Source organism: Mixophyes fleayi, chromosome 2 (assembly GCF_038048845.1).
Source record: "Mixophyes fleayi isolate aMixFle1 chromosome 2, aMixFle1.hap1, whole genome shotgun sequence".
In the NCBI taxonomy this organism is placed as follows: Eukaryota; Metazoa; Chordata; class Amphibia; order Anura; family Limnodynastidae; genus Mixophyes; species Mixophyes fleayi.
The window spans coordinates 75,949,103-75,960,906 of record NC_134403.1 but is presented as its reverse complement, the minus strand read 5'-3'; the positions used below and the strand labels follow the sequence as shown (position 1 = coordinate 75,960,906).

The window sequence follows — 11,804 nt, the reverse complement described above, 5'->3', positions numbered from 1 at the left end:
GGAAATGGATAGAGGTGATAATTGGCAGAAAGGATGGAGATGGGGACCATGTCTAGATTAGCACCCAAGCCCAGTGTAATATTAATCCACCATTGGGCAAGAGGACCCTGCATCTTTGCATTTTAGTTGCTGACATGATTTTGTAGTGAACATGTTAATGGTATATACACACAACTTTATCTTAGTGGAGAATGCTTCATTACAACTTCTCTTAATATGGGACCTTGGATTACAGCATGTGCGAGAACAAAGTTTATTGATTGTAGTGGAGGCAGCCTGTTTTTGCCGAATCAATCAGTTCTCTAGGAACTAGTGACATCACTTAGTATGCAGCATTGTATGACCAGTTACACTTGTGAATTGATAGGCGGCATTTTCATGAATATTGGTTAAACCCATTAAATGGCTGTCTCCACTGTGTATGTAGGTGAAGGTGGATACATCTGAGGGTGCAGGCTTCTTTGAGCAATGACTGGAGGGACGTGGGTATCAATGCTTTGTGACTGGAGGGATGGGGGTATCAATGTTTTCGACAGAGTACCAGTTGGTTCACATTTTTAATTTCCTTACTTTAAAACACAGACATTAATTTAGTATATGTTGTATTCTGCAGTGTGCTACTGACCATTGTTGCATACAATTGTATATTGCAGTTTTAGACTTTTGCTTTAGACATTTATCTTCTTTAGTCCATCTGACAGTGATAATTTTCCTTTTAAAACGTAAAAAATGAATAAACAAAATGAAGCAGATACAATAATGTCTTTATTATCTCTTTGATTTCATAATGAAAAATCTAATATTTTCCCATGGAGTTCTTCGGTGTTATCACATATGTTTCTATGTTTCCAATCAGGTAAGTTTACAGGTTCTGAAAGACAAACATCACAAAAACGGGTTAAACTGAGTTCATATTTTACTGTTACTTTAAGAATCGTGTACTACTATTAAAACAAACAAATTGAAGGTAAGAACTTTGTTTCACATAGAGACACATTTCACACACATTTTGTTGCTGCTATTGATGTTGACTCTCCTCTTGTGTTGTGAAAATCCAGTTTAATACTCCAGCAGCATGTTGTTCTTGTGAATGTTCTGATTATCTACAGGAGGTCTAAAGCTATGACTGCTATAGGTTAATGTATTTCAAGGAATATTATTATATAACATAATGTTCTTATTGGCTACAGCCTACATCTGTGAACTTTCTAAAGCTCTGTACAGATTGCTCTCCATGTGTGATATGCTATCATATGCATTCAGCAGCTTGCTGTAACAAAATACACTTGTCTTGACTTTCTAGCTATATAAGCATTATATAAGTACATCTCCATAGGGGACAATTCGTTATATTCCGCATACAGTATGAGCTGCACTCAGGAAGCTGCTAAGAGCAGAACGTAGCATACTGCAGATGGAGAGCAATGCCTTCTGTATGCAGTCTGATACCTTGATGGGTTACAGGCTAGTTCTCCACTTAAATACATTACAATAGGCACTACAAGCCGAGGTAAACTAACTGTCAAAAAAGCAGAATGATTAGATTCTCAGATTTATTGGAAAGAAACAGAGGCTTAAGCTATATAAGCACAAGATTTCAATAGTTATACATTCTTAATTATACCATCTCTTTCCTAACTAAAATAAGCCCCCCTACTGTACACATTATAGTATGATTATTCATGTGGGATTTGAAAGTACATAGAAAAAAAGCATACACGCAATAAAGGAAAGTTGTTATTTTACAAGATTAGTTGTTATCTATAAATGTATATAAACACTTACGCTGGTGATCCAGGAGGAGAAGGCTGACACTCTAGTGAACACTGTTGGTTTAAGGTAAGCGTTGCATCCAAGTGAGGACACAAAGCTGGTCACACCGTGGACTTCATATCCACCACTGGCTGCACAGTTCAGGGGTCCACCAGAATCTCCCTGAAATAGTAAAAAAAAAAATTATTGGTAAGAGTTGACAATAATTGAAAGACAATTCAGTAACTTTCCTTTTAAATAATTCTTTCAAACAGCCATGAAAAAATGAGTTGTGTTTTTTGTAACATGAATCATTGCGGCAGACTATAAGAGGTTGATGATTACCATGAGTTTGTTTATTCAAGTTGTTGTTACTGACTTAGAATTCGGCACAGTTTCCACAGTGTCATGTGACTACCATGGAAACTACAGTCGCATGGCATATGATGGATTGATTAGAGAGGTTTTGGAATGTGCCTCTGAGCTCTGTCTGCACTGCAACATCCCCCCCCCCTCCTTCTCTCTCTGCTATTATATGACAAGACATGTTGGGCCTGATTCATCAAGGCATGCATACTGGGCGCAACGTGCGTTTGGTTTAGAACTAGTTATGCACTGACCTCGTCAGCTAGACTGGCTGTGGCACAAGGATTCTTGTTACCAGCCCTTGCCTATAACTCAGTCAACTCCACCTAATAATCCTCCCTTCATAAATGGAGCACAGCCTGTAATGCTATCTGTGTTCTGTCTCTGCATCCCTAGCATATCAAGCACTATTGTCAACCTCTCTGTCTCACTTACATTCTTTCTTCTACAATGTATAGAACAAGCACTTCTTCACGTTTCTAAATGCGGAACCAACATGGGTGAGTAATCTCATATACAACCCCTAAATATTGGAACTCTGTGGCTTGCTCAGTAATCATCCACCCATACAAGTTTTCAGACGTGTCACTGTGAATATCTGCCAGTCCTTGCATCTGTTTAAACCCAATCTAAAACACTGACTTCCCATTCCCCTCTCCTTTTCACCCTCTATATCTCTCATACATATGTTAAATATGATTTTTTTGTTAAGGCCTCATAAAGCCTTTGTTCAAACATTTTTGTAACTCGCATAGATATTTTAGTTGCTTAAAAGAGGTTATTCATTTTCCGCTGAAATGCAGTTTTGCAAGATGTAAGCCCACGGCTTTGAGGTGTCACTAACAAGACATAGATAAGAATAATTGGCACATCTGGCCTGAGAAGAGGGAGAAAGCTGAACACCACAAGAATACGTGAGAAAGACAACCCATAGCATATTCCGTGCACTGCTATAAGCTTATGATGTAGGATTCACATATACTCACAGTGCTATAAAAAAAACATGTAACTTAGAGAATATTTCTTGCATACAGACCCTTGGTCTGTGTCTATTCTCTCCAGCTGATTGAAGCACTTCCAGATATACTTGACACCACTAAGCAAACGCTCAACAGTTTTTAGATCTGACACAAATCATTGTCTGTTTTTCACAATGCCTGTTTTTTAATATTTATATTTGAGATTGTGTTTCTTTTATTTTTTTATTTTATTTTTTATAATCAAGTTGACTCAAGTAATACTATGTAATTTTTTATTTCTCCGGGTCGTGCCTAATAATAGGCATTGCTATGTCTAATGCACTCGCCCAGTCAACAAAAGCAAATAAATAAACAAGTAAAATAAAAATGCAGTTTAAACAATGTAGGTGTCTGTGTAACGTTATAATTGTGATAAGCCTTACATTGCATCCGGCCTGGACTCCATTACCACCAGCGCACACCATAGAGGTTTTGACTGTGCTGCCCCAATAGGAGCTGGTAGAGCAAGTTGCGTGGGCTACCACGGGCAGAGGGGCCTGTTGGAGGATGGATGGCAGAGATCCACCAGCTGGAAAAAAAGAAAACAATTATTGCCAGTGCACGACAAGCAAGGCTGTATTTAGAATTTACACTATCCTAGACATCGAGAGTCAATGCACATCATGCTCACACTCCCCTCTATTGTTATTACCGCTGAGAACATAGGTGACTGTTTAAGAACAAATAAAACAAATAGCAAGACAGAGTTCATTAAATTAACATGAAACAATTTATATGGTATCCTGTAAAATGTACTGCCTTATGCATGTGTCTTGTTTGCATGTATGGTAAATACAGCCCTGCTGGAAAGTGGCAACATTTTATGATTAGTCCTTCAATGGCAAATAATTGTTAATAACAACATGACATGTGATCTTGTAACCACTGTTTATTGGCCTCTTAAACACACCTTTATACACACTGCCTAAAATCCAGAAGACAAGTTCTAATTCTCTGAATGCATAGCTGGAGATGTTAACACCCGGGCATTTGGGAACGTTGCCTTACACAGCAGCCCCTTAAGTAGTCTAATGTCAGCTCCCTCCATATTTTGCTTCTGTTAAGCAAACATTCCATTATATACAATATAAGTTTATGAAATACGATATGTTTATTTTAATTTAATACAAGGATAGAGGCCATGTGTTGCATAATATGGTAGTCTTAGCAGTTAACATTACCATTAATTAACAGTTAACATTAACAGTTAGCATTACCATTCTGCTGCTATGCATACAAACTGGATTATTGGACTACTGAGTAGTCAGCCAGTTACAAACCAATCTTGTAGGATAACTTACTGGTAAGTCTGCCCCATCCTGAAAGGATGCAGTTATGGTTGTTAGACAGGACAACGCCACTAGCTGGCAGCGAAGCCAGTTTCACGTAGTTGTTCAGAGAAGCGCTGGATGCCAGATGGAGGACAGCAATATCATTCCTATAAGGGATAGAGTAAGAAACACATAGTAAAATGAAAAAACAACAAGAAAAACCTGGCGCACGGAGAGATGATTCAAAAATGGAGATCAGGTGTGAATCAGTATCTGCAGCTGAAGAGATCAATGAGATCTCAAATGTAAAAAATATACAACACAACTGAAAACAGCGCTGATGACTGATAAACACAATCAATATGAAACCATCCGTGGGTAATAAATGTATATAAACACTTTATTAAAAATGAACTATAAAATAGACAACACTGGCCAGTGGATAACAACTTATATAAAAAATCAGATGAACCGACTGTGTTAACCATCAATAAGGCTGATGAACAGAAAGATGATTCCTATAGGCCTAAAAAAACCAGAAAGATGATTCCTATAGGCCTAAAAAACAGAAAGATGATTCCTATAGGCCTAAAAAACAGAAAGATGATTCCTATAGGCCTAAAAAACAGAAAGATGATTCCTATAGGCCTAAACAGAAAGATGATTCCTATAGGCCTAAAACAGAAAGATGATTCCTATAGGCCTAAGAATCAAAATGGGAAACAAGCTGATACAAAAGGGCTGGTTGCTTTTATATCCAAATATAATAATAAGTCGGGGGAAATCAGGAAGATCTTTAGTAGGAATTATCCTATCCTTCAACAAGATGAGTCACTTCGACAAATATTGTCCCAAGATCCTAAGATTATTTTTAAGAGGAACAACAATTTAAAAAATATATTGGCGCCCAGTTTGGTTCAGGATGTACTGACTAAAGTGGATATGACATCTGCAGGAGGTGGTTGGTTGCCTAAACAAACAGAAGGCTGCTTCAAATGTGGTTCAAATAGATGTCTAACTTGTTCCTTTATCAGTAATAGGGTGACTGAGATCACCCATTCAGATAGAAACTTTAGAGTGAGGGGATTTATCAGCTGTAGCACTAGTTATGTCATTTATTTATTGAAATGTAGTTGTGACCTCATTTATGTTGGAAGAACGACTAGATCACTGAAATTGAGGTTTCTGGAACACAGGAGAAATACCCTTAATAGGAAGACCAATCATAGTGTTCCACGCCACTTTAATGCGGTTCACAATGGGAGATTAGAGGGTTTATCTATATGTGGTCTAGAGCATATTAAACAGACCACGAGAGGAGGGGATCGTTTTAAAAGATTATGTAAACAGGTCTTTTGGATCCATCAACTGGATGCCTTGAGTCCTAGAGGATTGAATGAAGCACTTGAGCTCAATGAGGTGTTGTCCTGAACCTGATCCTTTAAGTTACATTCTCTATTCATGAGTATTTATGAATTTATCTTGGTCGCCTGTAAGATACATTAGTCCTATTTGTGGGTCTGATGTGTTAGTTTAGGGGTCCTTATTCGGTATTATTCACGAGCTTACTTATGATATTTGTAGGACCTACTCTATCTCTTGACCGATATACACACCCATATTTCCTTATGTGTGTTTTTAGCATTTTTTTAAGTCATCCGAGTGGCTACCTATGCTTCAATCTTTAGGTTGTAACTTCTAGATTTCTATATTAATTATACAACCTATTATCACTGTCCATTCAGGTTGGATTATTAGTGTTCGTTTTATCTAGATTGACGTAGATATGTGTCTGTATATTATTATATTTGCATATATATATGTGTAGTTGAGGTATCAGTGTGAGAATTTAGGACTCTAAGGTGTTTTCTCTGAGTCCTAATTTATCCAATTTGCTCTATGTGGGGAGGATGGTATGATCATTATGATAATATATATATATATATATATATATATATATATATATATATATATATATGTTTTGATATGTATTGTTCTCTCTAATAGTGCTTTGGTTTTTGCTCTATATGAATTATAAGTATTTGGTATTTGCTTGTATATAAGATATTTGTATGTTTCCAATTGAATCAACCATATCTATGTATCCCACTACAAGTATGGTATAGGTACAAAGTGCCCGTTATGAACCAGCTGTAGACTGAGTAATTATATCAAGGATACTTAAAGAGGCATTGGAGCACAACAGAGCACTTCCTCTGAAGAAATCACCAGGCAGGTGATGAAATGCGTCAGATGATTTGGATGTTCACTGAGCCGCTGGATAGCACTAATCCATGACCCAGCTCATATCCCTAGTGGATTTTTGGAGGTTGCCTTTTTTGAGCCATATCATCGCTATACAATTGGTGCCACGATTGTGCTAGCTGCTATTTTACTACTTACACGGATTGCCGTCTTCACCTACATATCTATCACGGAGGTCCCGGAGTTCGTTCTGGGTATGAGGTGCGTGCGCATACAGACCACAATACGGGACTAAGTATAGGACCAGGTCTGTATTGCGCTTTCTACTTAAGCAGTTTAGCGACTTTGATTTCCATTCAGGAGTGGCGGTTTTCTCATTGTGGCATTTATGGCATATTCTCCTCCATACTACATGTGTTAGAAGCATTGAAGTGGGGTTCACCATCATCGCGGTGACGTATACTTTCCACCATCAGTGTGGCCACACTTATTTTCAAGCTCCACTTCATGATCTTCAACGGGGTCATTGGACACTAGTATTTATTTGATGTGGGACATTTAGCTGGTTCTCTTTAGGAGTGATCGATTCCATGGTTCATCAGCCTTATTGATGGTTAACACAGTCGGTTCATCTGATTTTTTATATGTCAAGTTGTTATCCACTGGCCAGTGTTGTCTATTTTATGGTTCATTTTTAATAAAGTGTTTATATACATTTATTACCCACGGATGGTTGCATATTGATTGTGTTTATCAGTGATCAGCGCTGTTTTCTGTTGTGTTGTACATAGTAAAATGCCATGTTTGTGAAAGCTAGGAATATACCCTAAATCCAATGTGAGATTTCCCTTAGTTTAAATGTTCGATGAGCAGATATTAGCTTCACCTACTATAATCCCCAGTCATTTAGTGGAGGAAGCCATCATGTTCTATTTGTTTATTTCAATGCAATATATATATATATATATATATATATATATATATATATATATATATATATATATATTTATATATGTACAAGCCAATAAATTATCCTACTGAAGGTGAAATACCCCTTTAAAGGGATCTTATGTCTTTTAAAAATGTGAACTGAAAAGTAAAAGAGCAAGACTCAATTATTGCTTTTTGTGACAATATGATTTGAAGATCAGGTAATATTTTTTGCTTAAATCTATTTAGATGCAAACTATATTTTACTCTTAGATCCTGTCAGAAACTTACCCAGCGGCAACATTGTTGGTGTTCCAGGATGCGTGAATACGGATTGCTGACACAGAGATAACCTGCTCTGTTCCTTCATTCACACTCAGATTGTGGTCTCCCAAGACAACACGGTAGGTAGCTACCCTAAATAACAAGTAGAAATAAGCAGAGAGACATAAGCCACTTCTATACTGTAGGAATAAAAAACAGGTTTGCAATAAAAATATTCAAAAGGAATAATGCAATCATTTGCATGACAGATCAATGTGTAGTGCCCAATTATATACATATTTACACCACATCCTCTAATATAGTGCACTGTAATAAATAGAGATGATTTACCCACTGAAGCTACCAAAAATGAACTTTAGATTTGTTGTGCATATTAATGCACTTTGGGCCTGATTTGAACACACACTTTTCTGAACTGTGCAAGCGTACAAATATGCAGCCGCAATTTAGGTTGATCTTATGTCCAAAATAAATCAGGAAACTCCCTGGATAACTTGAATGCTGGACCCCAGGAGAGTAACCTTTTGGGAGCAGGGTTTACTGGGGATATTACTGCCAAAGCTAAACATTACATTTTGGTTTAATTATTCTTTAAACCCAAAAATATGGAGAGAAAATTGATGGTACCTAGAAGTTTGCAAACCGATTAATCTGACCTCTGTGTCTTTAGACTTCAAGCACTAGTCCTCCTCTTGGCCGACACACAGAGCACGTTCAAGTTAGTATGGGCCATGGAGGCTCAGTGTTAAAGCGTCTTTTAATGCTATTGAAAATACGAATGCATCCGATGTGTTTGTTACTAGCATTAGGAACTCACTTGGAGCTCAATCTGCTGTAAGTGCTAATAAATGACGTAATTAACACCAATGGGTAGGAGGCCTTATAGCTAGAAGCAACGCCATCTAATTCCTAGCCAAGCAGAGTGAATGCATATGAAAATATATTAGTAGTGTACAGTTTAGTATATTATTTATAGAATGTGTTGCTCAAAAACAACATTTTAAAGGATAAGTTTGCTTTGTTCTTTCTTGGCAACCTTTGTGAACTGATGTGCTGCCCTCAAGAACCACTTGACACGGTAGCCACCATAAGAGACACTTTACTCTATAACTGACATTGCTGCCGTGTCTGTTACCTGTCCACGCAGTGAGCAGCAGTCAGCACACGGTTAACACGGATCAGAGAGCCTCCACAGGTGTGGTACCAGCTGCTGCCAGAGATATATTGGAGAGATACCTGGCAGACAAAACAGATATACAGAACCAGTAACACTGATATACTTCATGAGGCTAGCAGAATTTATAGTAACTATTTAATACTTCCTATGTTCTTATTTTTCCAGTAACAGCCCTTTCTCTCTGGAAATATGAGGGTATTCCCATGTCTGAGAAATGCATTCTTCAATAGGTAAAGGCCAATCAAGTATTTTACCATTTTCACAATAATGTATTGGCTGAGTGCACTGTTATGATGGAACATATGCATTAGATGCAGATAAATGAGAGTCTGTATGCAATTTACACACATAAACTGCATACAGTTATAGTCCAGTTATGAACACATCACGTGGATGTATATATGATAATGAATAGGTTATGTTTTCTCTTTAACGCATTTAGCACAATAACAGCCTATAACTTATAGGATGGCATGAAAAACATGTACAATTATAAAAAATATTTTCTTTACTACCCACAATTCTTAGTTTTGTTTTTCCACATACTATTTATACATGCATACAATGTACTATTATGAATACAGTATATTACTTGGTACTGGATCCCTACAATATATTTTAGAAAGACCAGCATAGCTTACTACATTCTGCTCAATCAATTCTAAAGATTTTGTACACTGTTAAAGTGTAATATCTGGTGCATTGATATTTGTTAATGGGACACTCATCTAATATGTATCCTTAGTTATATATGCTGGTCAATACCGAAAACTGAGAGCCATAACTGTGGATTTATTCAGTCGCTGACCCCTATAGACTCCACCTCTCATCAGCCAACAACAATCACGTGTGTACAGATGCTAGAAATGTATAGTAAGTAGTCTGTTTGGCACTGATTTCCAAAGCAGACTGCTAGTTATAATGTGCTAGTATCTGTGTGATCAGTGTCAGCCACTTGTCATAGTGATTTACAGCAAACAGTCTGCTCAGGCACTCACTACTAGTGCAGGCTGATCTTCCATGGCAGCCCTGCCAAAACTTCAACTAAGAAAATAAGTTTTTTGAGGTTAGTGTCCTTGATGTCACAACTACTTATCTCCTATAGCAGCAATACGGTATCTGCCCCATACGTGAGTTCCTGTTATAACATCATTTCATATTATCTCATCACTCACCTGCCATGGCCAGGAATTTGCGACTGCATTTGATCCTCCTACCACACGTGCATTGTCGTCAAGGTCCTCAATGTAACGAACATCATCAAAGCAATGTCCTTTGGGGGAAAAGATCAAACATAAAGTCTGAATAAAACTCAATTCACATTTTTAACACCTGAAAATGCAGCATATAGTAAACTCAGTAAGCATATTGTAATATATATATATATATATATATATATATATATATATATATATATGATGTGGTGAATAGGTGTCTGTGTACATTTAATTTCTGCTTCATGGTTTAAGAATCAGTTGTGAGTGGTGATATTACAGCAGCCAAGATGCTGAATGCATGTCTATTGAGTTGTAATCATGAGGTTGAATCACTACAGGTCTAATATATTCTGTCTACAAGTTGTTTCCCTCCATTGTGTAACTTTGACTGGCAGGAGGTGTAGGGTAGAGAGTGCATAGTACAGAAGCAGAAACAGTTAAACTGTCAACACATGGATTAACTTTTGCTGTTTCTAAATATATTATTACATTTCTGTGCAATTGAGTAACACATCCAATCACATTATTGATCGATTTGGCCATCTACATATGATTGTATTGGATCAATTTGGATAGCGTTTTTGGAGTAAGAACAGTTACCAAAGAAATGTAAAAGGACAGCACAAGAAGAGATTATTTAAGTGTCTGTGCACATAGGTAAACAAGAGTGCCTAAACGGCAGTGGTGTTATCCCATGGTGCACCTTGCCTGTCATAACATCATCTGTCATCTTTATGGTAAATGCATCTTCTGTACTAATTGGAACATGGAACGCACTAAAACATTACATGTTGCGTAGAAGATTGCCATGCTCTTCTGCGCATATGGAGGATGGATTAATAAACACTATGACGACAGGCCTTCTAGCTGCGCCCACCATATGGTGAATGTAGTTTGCAGCACGTGAGGTAAAATTATGTTTTTTTGGGTTGTGTGCAGAGGTCCTAGAACAAGTACAAAAACAAACATAAACATGACATTTCATATTTGATTACAGACCATCCACATAGAAATAAAATAAATCAAATTATTTTGTAATTGTTCCCTTTGAAAATGAAAACATTTTGAAGAGTTCTTATATAAGTTTGGCAGAACATTTAACAATGAGGCCCACAAATAAAACAGGGAACTAGTAGTGGTGGTGTAGAGGGATAGACAAGGTACAAGAAAGCAGCAGATTATTGATGGTGGATACATCTTACCACAGAGGACGAATGCAGCAAGTAAAAGGAGCTTCATCATCTTGGATCCCTTGCAGTTGTGCAGTAGAAGAGTAACTGTGATTCCCCTTTTATATACCTGGCAGTCACAAGGAGCGTGGTGGGAATATTCTCAGATGTTACAGTAACAATATTTGTCCTTGTTTTATTTGTTACTATTTTTCTTTCAAGGACACTCTGAAAACTTCCATAACAGTACTTACCAGGCATGAGTTGGGGGAATCAATTCAAGGAGTTTATTAGAAATAATATTTTTATTGCCAGTTGTAAGGGAAATGTATCCAGCTGGGCCTGGCTACAATACTTACCCTAAGTTACACCTATATTCCCCTGACATCTCTTCTGCAAAGCAACCAATATGT

At 37.2% G+C, this 11,804-nt stretch overlaps 1 protein-coding gene across 1 annotated transcript; it reads right to left on the bottom strand.

Moving 5' to 3' along the window:
- Nucleotides 1–757: 757 nt before the first annotated feature.
- LOC142140157 (chymotrypsin-like elastase family member 1) lies at nucleotides 758–11,479 on the bottom strand. Its single transcript, XM_075198009.1, has 8 exons — nucleotides 11,425–11,479; nucleotides 10,181–10,278; nucleotides 8,964–9,064; nucleotides 7,835–7,960; nucleotides 4,439–4,575; nucleotides 3,521–3,666; nucleotides 1,786–1,935; nucleotides 758–871 (listed from the first exon to the last, which is right to left on the bottom strand). The coding sequence occupies exons 1-8, from the start codon at nucleotides 11,462–11,464 to the stop codon at nucleotides 863–865; spliced, it is 807 nt and encodes a 268-aa protein (XP_075054110.1). The 5' UTR covers nucleotides 11,465–11,479; the 3' UTR covers nucleotides 758–862.
- Nucleotides 11,480–11,804: the final 325 nt, after the last annotated feature.